The sequence below is a fragment of the Chlorocebus sabaeus genome, chromosome 17, assembly GCF_047675955.1.
Source record: "Chlorocebus sabaeus isolate Y175 chromosome 17, mChlSab1.0.hap1, whole genome shotgun sequence".
Classification (NCBI taxonomy): Eukaryota; Metazoa; Chordata; class Mammalia; order Primates; family Cercopithecidae; genus Chlorocebus; species Chlorocebus sabaeus.
Genome location: NC_132920.1, coordinates 18,433,472 through 18,449,605, shown reverse-complemented (window position 1 = coordinate 18,449,605; position 16,134 = coordinate 18,433,472). Strand labels below are relative to the sequence as shown.

General features: G+C 38.5%; 1 protein-coding gene across 4 annotated transcripts in view; it reads right to left on the bottom strand.

The window, feature by feature from the left end:
• Positions 1-16,134, bottom strand: part of RNF144B (ring finger protein 144B) — a 192,802-nt gene that overhangs the window by 24,546 nt on the left and 152,122 nt on the right. For all 4 annotated transcript variants that reach the window (XM_073005684.1, XM_007973589.3, XM_007973587.3 and 1 more), the window contains exons 3-4: positions 14,947-15,051; positions 4,574-4,634 (exon numbers count right to left, since the gene is read on the bottom strand). In XM_073005684.1, the coding sequence (XP_072861785.1) occupies positions 4,574-4,634; positions 14,947-15,051 (166 nt within the window). The remainder of the gene's footprint in view (positions 1-4,573; positions 4,635-14,946; positions 15,052-16,134) is intronic.

Genomic DNA, 16,134 nt, shown 5'->3' with positions numbered 1-16,134 from the left:
AGAGAAAGCCAGAAACATAGTGGTAGCCAGAGGAAAAGTTGCAGATGGGTGGAAAGTGGGTAGAATAACCAACCAATATCAGATAGTGTTTCGTTGAGTTGCATAAGCAGCAGGATGATTTTTGTGCAATCCTATTCAAAATATTTTCTGTCAGACTTAGCTGAAGACAAAGACATAAAGGACAAGCTAATCAAATACGTAACACAAAGCAGAGGACAATTCACACACTGAACAACAAGCTAAAGACTGAAAGAACTTGGCAGACACTGATTGGAAAAAACTAAGGATGATTTTTTTATAACTAAGAAATAGTACTGCATCTACTCTGATTCTACGTTTTTCCAGAGCAGCAGCAATCTCTACAGTTCTGTCTCACAGTCCAGCAATGAGATTTTCTTTCAGTCAATTAGTCATTTAACTCATTAACAATATTAGTGGGTATTTAATGTACCCCCATATCCCCTTATAAATGGTTTCACATTAAATATATATTCACAACATAGATCTCAAAGTCACCTAGCTGATGAAGGTCTTGAGTTTGAGGTAGATAAGAAGTCTATTTTACATATTTTAGATAAAGTTTAGATAGAATTAGATAAAGTGTATCCCAACCATGTAAATTCCATTACGTATCACTGTATTAACTTAAATTTACTCTTACTTGAAATGTCCATTTTCCAATAATAATTATAATGGATGGTAATGAAGAATTACATGATTACAAATTGCCTTCCAAAATCACCTAAGAGGCCGGGCGCAGTAGCTCACGCCTGTAATCCCAGCACTTTGGGAGGCCGAGGTGGGTGGATCACCTGAGGTTAGGAGCTCAAGACCAGCCTAACCCACATGGCAAAACCCCATCTCTACTAAAATATGAAATTAGCCAAGTGTGTTGGTGGGCACCTGTAATCCCATCTACTCTGGAGGCTGAGGCAGGAGAATTGCTTGAACTCAGGAGGCAGAGGTTGCAGTGAGCCAAGTTCGTGCCACTGCAATCCAGCCTGCACGACAGAATGAGGCTCCATCTCAAAAAAAATAAATAAAATAAAAACAAAATCGCCTAAGAGGAAATTGTCTCTGGGCCTCAATTACGTTTTTCATAAAATAAGGGGTTTAAATCAAAAGGTCACTAAATTTAACACACTGCAATACTTTATGACAGTAAGATGTCTAATTAAACTTATATTTAAATTATAGGGTTTTACAATTTGGCAGTTCCTCAAAAAATAAATGTAAAATTACCATATGATCCCATAATCCCACTTCCAGTTACTTTACCCAAAAGGACTGAAAGCTGAAACTCAGATAGTTACACCTGTGTTCACAGCAGCATTGCTTACAGCAGCCAAAGGTGGAAACAACTGAAATGTCCATCAACAGATGAATAAACAAAATGACGTTAAAAACATAAAATGGATGATTCAGCCTTAAAAAATGAAATTCTCATATATGCTACAACAGGAATGGAACTTTGAAAAGCATTTATTAAGTAAATAAGACAAATACAAAAGGACAGCTATGTATGGTTCCACTTATATGAAATATCTAGGATAGGCAAGTAAGAGAAAGTGGATTAGAGGTTATTAGGGGTTGCAGAGAGGAGGAATAAGGACTTATTGGTTAACGGCTACAGAATTTGGGATCACGAAAGAGCTTTAGAAGCAGTGGTGATGGCTGCCTAACTGTATGAATGTGATTAATGTCACTGAATTGTACATCTAAAAATGGTTTAAATGTCAACTTTTATGTTAGGTATATGTTTAATAACAAAAAGAAAAGTATAGAATTTTAACATTTGTATAGATGAGGAAGGTTAGCCACAGTCTACGTGGTCCTAGGCAAGTCTCAATCTGCCCTGTTTTCAGTTTCTTCATCTATAAAGTAAGAACAACAACATGAATTGTCAATGCATGGGATCCATAGTGGGGCATCTGCCTAGAACTCGTGAGAAAAAAAAAATAAATTCCATGTATGAATAAAACTATTTGATCAATTTGTAACAGAGCAAAGTAGAAATATGCCATCACCACCTAAGAAAGACAGACTGGCTCAGAGGCCTGCCCAACTTAATTGTAGCCAGACTGAACATATTATCATGTCTAATGAAAGAATAAGCCAGTCACAAGTAGGTTTGAATCCTACCTGAAAACTCAAAAAGCCAACCACTAACTATCTAGGGAAAGAGTGAAAGTCTTGGCCAGTGATTTTCCACATCTACCTTGCCCCATATAAAGATGGACGTTGCCAATTAACTTCAAGTGTTCAATCCCACTGACAAGACAATCAATAATATCTATTTCAGTATGATGTTTCCTGAAGAACAGTATGGTTATCTCATGGGGAAAAAAAGTGTACAGGAGAAGAACATTGAGAATAATTTAATTTAAAGGTGCTACCTTTAACTTATTTTTATTGCCAACGACTGTTAAAATTTTGAACATTGAGACACAGGAAGCACTCACAGGAAGTGCTTTACAAGTATTAATTCACATAATCCTCATCACAACCCTATGGTTTAGAGATGCTCATTATCCCCATTTCACAGATGACGAAGTTGATATGCAGAAATATTAAGGACCTTGTCATGATCACACAGCTTACCAGTGGTGGAGCCTGCAATTGCACTCAGGCTCTTAGCTACCATTCTAAAATAAACCAAAACTTTATATTCATCAGTGAGAAGCAACCCACAGAAAGCTGTAATTCCTGGTAATATTAGAATAATTCTAATTACAAAAAGCCATTTAAGGTAACAGATGTGTTACCTCAAATGTAAAACAATTAGGAATAAGGCCTGTTGCTGACATATGGGGCAGTGAAGTTAGCCGGGGAAGTAACAGGCAGTCATGGGAGAGGAGAAGTGCTGATGGAGGCATGAGAATACTATAAATAGACTGAGTCCCAGTGACTGAGTAGGCCTGACATGGTTGATAGGTCACATCTCACCATTTAAGCAGCAGCCTGAAAATCCAACCTAACTCTTTAGGCTTTCTCCAGGTAAAAGCCCTCAAATCATGGTACTTGCTGCAGCCAGTCATCCACAAGGTGAATACTGGGAATGTCCATGTTCTAATTGTAATTGATTTTTATAGTGGAGGATATTGGGATAAAGTGGGAAAATGGCAGGGCAGATGGTTGATGCTCTTATCTTTAGCTATCACATCTGGCGTTAAAATACTCAATCTAATCAGCCCATGTGGATGGATTAGAGAGGGTCAATATTAACTACCCCCATCATTAACTTATCACAGGACAGAAGCATCAGATTACATCATCATCCATTAAACCTAAAATCCGTCTGACTCCCTGGTTCTGATTCCATGGTCAACATTATAAACTATTATTCCTACTTCCCATCTGGATATAGAGCAAAAACATACCCACCATTTGGAATTCAAACAACCTAGTCCAAGATTTTTTTTTTTTTTTTTTTTGTAAATTTAGCTTAATATACCAGCCTTATGAGTTAAGTAATCCACCCATGAGATGAATCTGATTTTGGCTGCTGGATTAAAGAAAAAAACACACACGCAAAAACAAAGTCAGTGTTCTTCTCCTATAAGACCAAGCTAGATCTAGATCTAAGGTTGCGATTAACAACCTATGAATCCCCAACAAGCATTCCTACTCTACCCCAATTCATACTCTTATGTTTTTTTTTTTTCTTTTTTCCTGTAAGAATTATTTTTCAGGGTAGTTGTAAAAAGTAAATGAGATAAAAATAATTGTACTGACCAAACTTATTGGCACATGACAAATATTCATTTCCCCCCTCACCCTCACCTCTAGAGTTTACTAATCCATATTTAAAAGTTAGCAATCAGAAAACTTTATGTTCATGCTAGGCTTCAGTTTAATATACTCAATGAGACTATACCAGTCCAATGAGTTCTGGGAGAAACCATTTTTTTCCTACTTCTGAGATACTAAGAAATAGTCCATTTACCTCAAAAATAGATTAGGGTATGACAAGAGGGAAATGACTCCTAAAAAATACCTGTCAAAAGCCAAAGTAAAAACATAATTCTTATAGCTAAATAGAAAAGCTATATAAGTTCTCCCAAGTCCAAAGTCAGAAAGAAAATCAGTCCAATACATTGTAAATTGCACAAGAATGATACATATCCACAGTCTGTTATTACATGATTACAAAAGTAGTATCAAAAAAGCAGGTGGTGAGTATTTTCAGGAGCAATAAAGATGCTTTGGCTGGTAATGTTTCCAAGTGATCTTCAAGAATTGAAAATTAGTGGTAAAACCCATTTTGCGAGTCACTTTCTTTTGTATTATTGTGATTACAAAGCCATCTAAATTTCGCAAAACCTTTCTTACATAAGCCAAATTAAAAATACAAAACAAACAACATAAGGAAAGTTTCATTCTATTCTGCATTTTTTTCTGGTGGTAGCTGAGAGGCTTGAAATTTTATGTTGCAACTACAGTATCCTCCTTTCGGAGTACCTGTGTGGCTTTGCTGACAGCCGACAGCTGCCTTTATCTTCCATGCGGGTTAGTGTAAAAATGACACATGTAAAACCACATTCACCATCAGGAAAAAAAGAAGAGTTCATACCTCTTTCAAATTTTAACCTCTGATAAAGCTGAAACTGGTCCACAGGTACCAAACAGGCAATCTGAAACCAGAGACATAAAAGGTTGAGACTTCAGTCATCATAGGGCCCTGAGTTACCAGCCTTTTGATTTCTCTTTCTGGCTTTGCTTATTATACTTCCTCTACACCAACTGTTTGCACACCTCTTTTTCTCTACACTGTTCATGTAGTAAAACACATGCAACAATTTTCAGGTCATCCCCACTCCACCACCACAGCTGAGAATCACTGCTCAAGGGTTCTCATTGATCACCTTCTATCCTTCAGTCAGTAGCTACCAAGACCGGACAACAAAATGTTATTACAGGGACTTCTAACACTATTCATATTCACATATTGAAGATGCTTCCTTTCTCTATATCTTCATTTAATAAATTTTTGAAGTTATAGTTCTAGCTTTGGAATCCTTAAAAACTAAAGTCAGGTAGACAGCATCTCAGGAATTATGCAAATGTCATTTGTCACCTAGGAAAGATTACCTTTTAAACAATATAAAAATCGTTTATTCTGACAAGAGTCACTTCCTGGAGCCCTCGGTTATCGGACATTGACATCCCAGACCCCGGTAGAAAAGAAATGCCTAAAATATTTCTTGCAACTAGACTCCTATTCCATTTCAGATGGCAATATAAACCAAAGGTTTACTAGTAAACAACAATTCATACTTAACTGAACGACATTTCAAATTAGTCATTTTTAAAGGCAGATGCAGGAAAAGCTAACTGCTCTTAAACCAGCATTCTAAACATTTTAATTCCATTGACATCAAATGTAAACATATTGACATAACTTAAAGATTTACATATGAGAAAATTAAAGGATTTGATATTAGCCTTCCAGACATCCAGTGAGTTGATACAGGACAGAGTTTTAGCCCTGACAATTCCAACTCTAAACCATCAACTTTTTTTGGCACAAAATATACCTACATTGACATTCTTGCAACTAAGGAAAGGACATCTGCTTTGAGAACACTGGAGTAAGAAAATGATGCAGCTAAAATTGTATTTAACAAATATTATACCTTTTATAATGCATTCAAAATCTAATCCTTTCCCTTATTCATTTCACAAATTAATCTAAGTTAGCTAAAATGTATAAAGGACCACAAAACAAGTTTGGTCTTCCTCATTCCAAATAAAGTATGGTAAAACATAACTTTAATTATAAAAACATTTTTATCCAAATTTTCTTTCTCCAATTGGGGAGAAAATGTTGCATTTTCATGTGGTACCTTAAATTAAAGCTCCTTAGCATTTTTACAAAAAAACAAATTATGCCCAATATCATGTTATATGTATTTTACCATAGTTCTTTCAATGGTATGGTTGGACTTTCATTACATTGAAAGTCAGGTTTATTCATCTGTTATAATGCTACCCAGACATCTTTCCTGAAAGACAAAGGTGTCTCAAATAAAATTCAGAGCTGGAGACGGAAGGTACAGGCAAATGAAGTGATAGGAAGCATTTAGGAACCAGAGTTCAGTTCCTGAATTTGTCACTAATGCATCATGGGTGGAAGACAAACAAATGCTATGTCAACTGCTGGATCAACATGACTTGGGGATGATACCACCCGGGCCCAAGAGACTTCAATACTATTCTATGAATCTTTTTTTAACCAACCACCCTCCTTGATTCTAGGAGACAGTCCTGTACCCCACTCACCCTCATCTAAAATAGTTTGTGGATTGATGACCTCCTTTTAAATCCTTCAAAGTCAACCCCTAAAAATTCTGATTCTCTTTTCGATGATGAGCAATTTATAGAAAAGTCAAATACAGTTTATGGAAAACAAGGCAAACAGAAGATGTTTTAGATACAGATGAAATGCTAATGTGAAAAATGACAGAAATTCATGCAGTAAAAAGTAAACAACTGTAGAGCTGGATGTTTAATTTTAAATTAGAAAAATAAATTTCATTGGAGTACACACTATTGCCAACAGGGAAATCATAGATTTCTAATTTTTGGTATTTTAGGCTACTTAGGATTTCTCATTGAAGTCAAAGGTTGTATGGAACTAAGACTTACTAAGGTAAATCAATTTTTTAATTGAAAGTTGTGATTACAAGAAGTTAATTACATTGCTTCTCATTCTATTTTGTCCTTTTGGGATGAAGACACCCACAGAATGCACCATTCTCTTCCCTAGTTCCCCTCATTTAGACTTACATCTTTTCTATTATTATTGTTTTTTAGGAGATGAGGTCTCACTTTGTCAACCCAGGCTGGAGTGCAGTGGCACAATCACAGCTCACGTTAGCCTTAAACTTCAGGCTCAAGCAATCCTCCCTCCTCAGCCTCTCAAGTAGCTGAGACTACAGGCATGCACCATCAAAATTGGATAATTTCTTAATTTTCTGTAGAGATGGGGTCTCACTATGTTGCCCAGGCTGGTCTCAAACCCCCAGCTTCCAGTGGTCTTCCTGTCTTGGCTTCTCAAAGTGCTGGGATTACAGATATGAGCCAACTGCACCCAGTCACATTTTTTCTAAATATCTGTTGACAGCTTACCATGAATAAAGCTTTGATCTGGAAGCCTGGCATACAATGAGGCAGGACATACAGAAGCTACACTCAAGGGGCTGAAATTACTTAGAAAGCAATAAACGTAAGATTCACAAAAGGTCTACCCCTTGATTTTGTCTGTTGGATTTTGCAGAATAGAACTAATTTTCTGAAATATTTCTATTATACTTTTGGCTTTAGATGAGAGCTGTACAAAAACAACAACAACAACAACAACAACAAATGATACAAAATGTTAAATCCCTGGTTCCACTGTCATTTGGAGCTAAGTCACTATTGCTCAAGACCTCCATTTCTACTGCTGTAAAATTGAAATATTAATCCTTGCATTAGGATGATGATTAGAAGACTAAATCAGGCTGCAGGTAAACGGGCTACAACCAATTTTTTGAGGATATTCACAAGTACTCTAAAATTGACTGCTACACCTGACAATCCTAGAGGATAAGACAGATTATAAAGAGGTATCTTGTGGTACACATTTATCTTCTTTCTGCCAACCGAGAATTTCCAAATCATTCAAAATCACACCAGACCATTATGTAAAAAGTTGCAAAACTTGTATAGAGTTACCAAATGCCAATCCCTCAACTTCCCCTAATGATAACACTTTCTAAATTTAGTTCCTAAATGCCATTCCAACTTCCCCTAATGATAATCATAGTACTGAAATAATGAAATTTATATTTTGATACAATAGAATTAAAACATCTTCAGGCCTTATTCAGATTTCACTAATTGTCCCACTAAGGTCTTTTTTTCAGTCTAAGATCCAATCAAGGTTACCAACTTGTATCTAGTTGTGGTATCTCCTTGACCTTCCAATCTGGGACAGTTCTTCAATTTATCTTTGCCTTTCGTGACTTCGATGAGTTTGAAGAGTCCAGGCCAGTTATTTGTACAATGTTCCCCTAATTTGGATTTGTCTGATGTTTTCTCATGATTAGACTGAGGTTATGCATTTTTGGCAAGAATATCACAGATGTGTCCTTGGGGCTATCAGGAGTTACATGAGGACAACATGTCTCATTATTGATGATGTTAACTTTTGAATGTGGTTAAGGTGGTATCTGCCAGTTTCTCCATCATTTGGAATTAACAAATATCTTGTAGGGAGATATTTTGAAACTATGCAAAATCCTGTTTCTAATCAAACTTTGCCCGCTAATTTTTGTATCTACTGATAATTCTTGCCAAAAATAATTATTACTGTAATATTTGCTTAGTGATTTTTCTATTTCCATCATTCATTTTGTACTGGTGATTAAAATTCCACTGTAAGAGAAAGTTGTCCCTTCTCTATTTATTCATTTTTTAAATTTCAGTCAGCATAGACTACAGACATTTAGTTTATTCAGTGGCTTCTAATTCATTACTAACCAAATCCATGTTCGAGCAGTAAAAGCAAAGCTCTCTAGGTAATTCTCAGCTATCATGAGACCACTATCCTCAGATCAACTACTTAACGGTCTTCAAAGTTAATTTTTGCTACTTCTCCTTTGAAAGCTGTGCTAATTTAATGTTAAACAGAAATTTATTTCTCCTCCCATCCAAGCACAAAAGACAACTTTTGCTCCTCATCATCATTCTAGAAATTCTTTCCAAAGGGGGGCAATACCCAAACTTTAATTCAAAGATAAAATACATTCAGTTTCATGTTAATAGAGTAAGAGCAATAATATCAGAATAATAACAACAAAAGTTACTAACTTTAGCTCACAATCACTATTTTGTTTTGTTTCATTTCTAATAAAAATGAACCTTATGATCCTTCTTAAATACTCAGTTCTGGCCAGGTAAGGTGGTTCATGCCTGTAATCTCAGCGCTTTGGGAGGCCAAGGCGGGCGTATCACTTCATGTCAGGAGTTTGAGACCAGCCTGGCCAACATGGTAAAACCCCATCTCTATGAAAAACACAAAAATTAGCCGGGCATGGTGGTGGGCACCTATAATCCCAGGTACTTAGGATGCTGAGGCAGGAGAATTGCTGGAACCCAGGAGGTGGAAGTTGCAGTAAGCTGAGAACACGCCACCGCACTCCAGCCTGGGCAACAGAGCAAGACTCTGTCTCAAAAATAAATAAATAAATAAAAAGAAGAAGAAGAAAAACTACTCAGTTCCTACTCAGCTGAATGTCTTCCCTTTTCCATTCCATCCCCAGCAGACCATATCCAGGGAAGCCAGACCACACCTACACACAGGAGTGCTGTAACAGTTACACATAACTGTGAATTAATCTCTCTAACATACACAACCAAGAAGAAATGAAAAGTGAGGCACACCGTGTTAATCAGTATTAACCACGATCATCGCATTTAAAGAAGCATCATCATCTACACTAACACTGACCTTACCCACCTCCCCCCACCCCCCTGCAAAAAAAAAAGAGAGGCAGAAAGGGGAGCCTGCTCGCCACAAAAGTATTGATGCCAAAAGTGGTATGAGTGCCCATAAGAAACGTTAATAAATACAATGTATGTTGCGTTTTAGTTAGGAAAAAAACACTCAATTAAAAAAGTGAAACAGAAGTTGGGGATAGGCTTTAGAGAAAGGTTACCCATCAGAGTCTGGAAAGCCCAGACAGAAGGAAAAGGCGCCCAGACTTCACTTAGGTTTGGTCCTTCAAATCATGCTTCTGCTACAGTTGCTTTTAAAAAAATTTTTTTTTTTTTTTTTTTTTGAGACGGAGTCTTGCTCTGTCACCCAGGCTGGAGCGCAGTGGCCGGATCTCAGCTCACTGCAAGCTCCGCCTCCCGGGTTCCCGCCATTCTCCTGCCTCAGCCTCCTGAGTAGCTGGGACTACAGGCGCCCGCCACCTCGCCCGGCTAGTTTTTTGTATTTTTTAGTAGAGACGGGGTTTCACTGTGTTAGCCAGGATGGTCTCGATCTCCTGACCTCATGATCCGCCCGTCTCGGCCTCCCAAAGTGCTGGGATTACAGGCTTGAGCCACCGCGCCAGGCCGCTTTTAAAAAATTAAACAGGGCAAACAAATAATAAAACGTATCAGTGCATCTGGAGATGAAATTGACCACTAGTAAGTAGATCATTACAACCTGTCAAGGTTTGGGCAATTTGGAGGATGCTATGACTTGCAAAATGCAAGGCGGGGGGAAATAACACTCACCTTGCGGAACAATGTCTAATCACATTAACATAGGAACTAAAAATGTTTTCATAACCCAGAGAACGAGAGCTGGTCTTCCTAACAGAGAAGAAAAACAGCACATTCACCCATTCACCTGAGTGAAACTAACAAGGTGAAGTCTCTCAACTGAATATTAGATAAAAAGTCCTGATTAGAAACCACATGTGGGCATCACTGTCTGAGAGGCAGAAGGCAAGAAATGGAATTCCAGGACCACAGATCTTCGCAGTCCACTGGAGAGGGCGGCTTCCGCTGTTCTTCGTTTCACACGTGCTACAGAAGTCTCTGTACATGATCTAACCAAGATCATCTTTCCACATATCATCCCCTGCCTTTTCTCCCTTCACTCAGTCATAAGTAAAAGGGACACATCCATACACTCACGTGACACATTCAACCCATTGTGGCTTAGTTTTGTATGTGCCATTAGTTAAAGAAGAATCTTAGAAATCTTATTACCCACTTACACAGTTTTAAGTACATTTTAAAACAAAGTTTTAAATACTTTCTAAAATGTAATTCAGCCAGGAAACTCAAAAATATCTATTAACTCTGGCTTGGCAGATTCCTCTATCCCCACCATCCCAAAGGTTTACTTTTCTCCAGCCAACACATATTGCAGCCAAAGGTTATTACAGACACACTCACCCCTTCCCATTCAGATCCTTACACCACAGTAACAGGAATATGGCCTCTTGCCTGGGCATTCTCATCCTTTCTTTGCCCCAGCTTCCCACCATGATAATGGGAAGGAAGAATGTTAAGAGATGGCAAGTGGAGGCAGAGGATGTGGGAAAAACACTTGGATTCCCTATCACTGTAGCCAACTTTCCCAAAGCCACCCAAATAAACATGCAATCTGAGTAAAAACTATATTTATTTTGCAAACATAACTTCAAATTCCCCAGTACTCGATCCCTCCTCCACCATACCTCTAACCCAGGTCTCCAGAGGGCCCTGCCCTAAATCCCCTCCTATAGAAATTCTGAAGCCTCCATTCTTGGGCAGAGCAGCTGCACCCACCCTTTCTCTGGTGCACACTGGGGCACTAGCAGTAAAAGGCAGGCTGGTGATTTCAGTGTTCCAGGGCTAGGAAAGAAGATTAGTGAGTGAGAAGCTCTTCCCTGCCCTCCACTGACACCTAGCAATTGGAAGAAGTTAAAAATCTCAGGCCATGTAATGGCAGGTACTATTCAAATAGGTATATGCACTCACCACTCAAAATTTACACAGCCCAGACAGATGGTTCAGGCTTTCCCAGGAAGTGATGGATGCCACTTCAATAAACTATACGGGAACTGCTTAAATTAGACATCACCTTTTTTAACAGGGCTACTAACTTCAAGTAAGGGCTTTGCCTGAAGTAATGCTATTGGAATAAACAATCTGTGTCCTGCTTTTCATAATTTCATGTTGGACACGACTACAAGATCAAGTACATTGGAAAAGCTCTGCGGAGCAAAAGCTAAAAGTACCAGATGACGCAATAGAGGAAAGTTTTACTTTTCCCTGGCTCCTGGTGGGTTCACCTCTAGCCACAAGTCCTCCTGAGTCACCATCTCTCAACAGCTTCCATGACACTGAAAGGGAAGCTGCCATTTTCTACCATTTCCTATACAAGGGAACAGTAGAGTCATCCCTCAGTATCTGAAGGGCACTGGTTCCAGGACCTCCCATAGATACCGAAATCTTCAGATGCTTAAGTCTCTGAAATAACATGGGGTAGAATTAGAATATAACTTATGCACATCCTCTCTCCTGTATAGTTCAAATCATTTTTAGATTACTCATAATACCTAATACAATGCAAATGCTAGGTAAATCATTATACTGTATTGTTTAGGGAATAATGACAAGGAAAAGTCTGTACATGTTCAGTAAAAATATTTTTTTCTGAGTATTTTCCATGTGCAGTTGAATCCCCAAACGCAGAACCCATGGACACAGAACCCATGGACAATTGTACTTGAACTGGGCATTAAGTGCGTCACTAAGGAGTCTACTCTTGATAGATAAAAGTTAGGAGGCATAATCACAGCTGAGACAATTTGGAAAAATCAAGAAGGCAGATACATGGAGCACAGCCAATTTTGTAAGTTAGACCTGCATAAGGAAGCGCTCAGAGGAAAGAGCTTACATTCCTGCCATCCTTTGAAGATGAAGAAATGTTAGACTTAAATGCATTTGGTAAGACAATGAAGAATGAAGAATCACGTGTTGTAATATAAATAGCAGCAGGACAAAGGGAACCATGCTTAATCAGAATTATTTTTAACAAGCAAAGTATATTTATGTGTTACCTGTGTAATTAAACATTTTTTAAAGGGTGGAAGGAAGTAGTAGTCGTGGAGATAGAACCTAGTCAAGCATATGTGAATGAACCTCATTGTGGCATATTCAATAATACATAGATCATAAGCCACATGTTATAACTGTATGCAATAAAATCTTGATCTAAAGCAAGTTAGAAATGAAGATGGTACAGTCCAATTCATGTGTGTGGTATTTAGTTTCAAAGGGGGAGGCCTATGCAAACTGATGCAGCTACCCACATCTCCAATATAATCTTCTATTCCATTCTCAATTCAAAATGATTATCAATCACCACTACCACATATTTTTATCACTGAAAAAGACAGTAGCAAGTTGATAGAGAACATTTGATTCTTTTTTTTTTTTTTTTTTTTTTGAGACAGAGTCTTGCTCTGTCACCCAGGCTGGAGTGCAGTAGTGCAATCTCGGCTCAATGCAACCTCTGCCTCCTGGGTTGGGAGGCGTAATTCCTCCTGGGATTATAGGCACCCGCCACCACGCCTAGCTAATTTTTTTGTATTTTTCGTGGAAACGGGGTTTCACCGTGTTAGCCAGGATGGTCTCGATCTCCTGACCTCATGATCCGCTCACCTCAGCCTCCCAAAGTGCTGGGATTACAGGCGTGAGCCACCACACCTGGCCTCCTTTTGTAATTTTTAAGATTCATTATGGGTTTGTGTGGTTTTAATGCCTAAAAGTAAAATTGGTTTTACAGTAAAACTGGATAAAGAGAACCAGAAGGACAGAGAAGGTACAGAGTGGGGAAAGGATAAGGAGAACAAAGGATAAGGAGAAAATACAAAGAGAAAATGTCTATTCAAAGAAAATGAAGCCAGGTGTGGTGGTTCACACCTGTAATCCCAGAACTTTGGGAGGCTGAGGCAGTAGGATTGCTTGAGCCCAGCCTGGAAAACATAAAAAGACCCTGTCTTTTCAAAAAAAAAAAAAAAAAAAAATTAAAAATTAGCCAGGCATGGTGGTGCACATCTGTAGTCCCAGCTACTCGGGAGGCTGAGGTGGGAGGATCACTTGAGCCCAGGAAGTTGACGCTACAGTGAGCTGTGATTGCACCACTGTACTCCAGCGGGGGCAACAGAGGAAAACCAGGTCTTGAAAAAAAAGAGAGAGAGAGAGAGAAAGCAAGAAGCAAGAAAAAAAGAAAATGAGAAGACTACTTAAGCTCTGCTCTAGAGAACTGCAAGACAGACACTACAGCCCGTCCTGATCCACTTGTCTGGGGACACTGGTCCCTCACATTAGATCCTCAAAATGTCAGTGCCTGGTGGCTACCATTTACTGAAAATTCTAAAACACTATGCATTTGAACTTTCTGCACTGACGGAAATATTTTATTCTGTGCTGTGCAGTCTGGTAACCATTAGCCACATGTGACTGAACACTCAGCAATTACTGACTAACATGATTGAACTAAATGTTTAATTTCATTTAAATCTATCTAGGTGTAAACAGGCACATGTGCCTAGTGGCTACTGGATTAGTCAGCACAGGTCTAGAATACAGGTATCCAATAAATTTCACGGGGTTTTTTTGAAATTGAGCTTCCAATTATTAAGTCCTTTATCATACATTCTATCTACCTACCTAGTGCTATGCCCCCACTCCCATTTTTCTGTAAGAGATGAAATCTCACTCTATTGCCTATTTATCTTTAGGGTATTACAATTTACAAGACGACTCACTATTCAGCATCTGTATGAGTCCATTCTCACACTACCATGAAGAAATACCCAAGACTGGGTATTTAATTGACTCACAGTTCCACAAACCTGGGAAGGCCTCAGAAAACTCACAATCATGGTAGAAGGGGAAGCAAACACGTCCTTCTTCACATGGCCACAGCAAGGAGTAGAGCTGAGCAAAGGGCGGGGAAGCCCCTTATAAAACCATCAGTTCTCACGAGAATTCACTATCATGAGAACAGCATGGGCGAAGTGCCCCCATGATTCAATTATCTCCACCTGGTCCCACCCTTGACATGTGGGGATTATTACAATTCAAGGTGAGATTTGGGTGGGGACCCAGAGCCAAACCATATCAGCCTCCTAACTTCACATTTGGTAAATTTGATTTCTGGCACTTTTGCCTATTCTACAGGTTCTTCAATACTCAAGATGGTATATGTAAATAGAACTGAGATAAATGACAGCTTTAACAGTCTGTATAAAAAATCCAAAGGTATGTTGCAATAAAGTGCTCCTTTAAAAAGTTAACCTCTGTATTTTCTTGCTAGACTCCCTGGTAGGGAAATACATCAGGGCTCAAGATCCTAATAAATAATAAAAATAGGAAAGAGGGGAAGATAATGGCAGTCATTCATACCTCAGCTTCCTGCAGGGTCCCGTGGTTTAGGCACACCATGTCAGGGCAAGTGATGGGAGATCCACATCCTTCTCGGATTGCCAGCTGCATGTACTGTTTCAGGCACTGAAAGTTAAGAAAAAAAAAGACAATTACCTATCCCATTACAGTAGCAGAAAGGTTACATAACAGAACCACCACTGCCTCTTCTTCCTTAATTGGCTGTCCTGAGGCTCTTGTACTCAAGAAACTTAAGTTATCACAAGTGTGAATACTAAGAGCCATCACTCTGGGAAGAATGCAGACAGGCAATTAATTATGTATTACTTCATCTTAAGAGTTTATTCAAGTCAGATTTCCCTGTGCTCACACATTTCAGCCACCATAGATCAGGAAAAGAAAAAACACTATTTTCTAACACTAAAGGCCTCCTCCTTTTTGAAAAAGTCCTGTATGAGTTCCTAAGTCCATTTTTACCTAGTGGTCCTCTCCATCAAAGTTTACCAAAAAATTGGAACAGAATGCTGTGACCCTTGCACTGAGCTAGCGACACAATCAAAGTAAGCTTAAGGCAGTGACATTTCTAGGACCACTCTTAAAAGCAAATGTACCTGGAAAAGATAATGTTAAATTTGGGAAAGTCAGGTGACTTCCTGCTGACTGGGGACAGCAAAGACAATTTGCTTCCCAAAGACAATGACACATTGTCCCAAAGACATTATCTCAAAGACAATGAGACCTTCCCAAAAATATGGGCCTTGGTGGATGCCATGTAAAGGAGGTTTGAGTAGGAAAAAAGGCACTGGTCCCCAGGGGAAAGAAGAAATTAAATAGAAAAAAAAAACCCAGAGAAGCCCAGAGAAGAAATTGAATAGAAAAAAGGAAACCCAGAGAACAAACTGTATAGAGAAAAGACACCCAGAGAAGAAATTGAATAGAAAAAAAAAGAAACCCAGAGGAAAAATTGAATAGAAAAAAGAAACTCAGAGAAGAAATTGAATAGAAAAAAGAAACCTGAGAAGGAACTGAATAGAAAAATAGAAACCCAGAGAAGAAATTGAATAGAAAAAAGAAACTCAGAGAAGAAATTGAATAGAAAACAGAAACCCAGAGAAGGAACTGAATAGAAAAAAAGAAGCCCAGAGAAGAAATTGAAAAGAAAAAAGAAACCCAGAGAGAAAAGGGAGAACACTAGGAACAAAGTAGGTC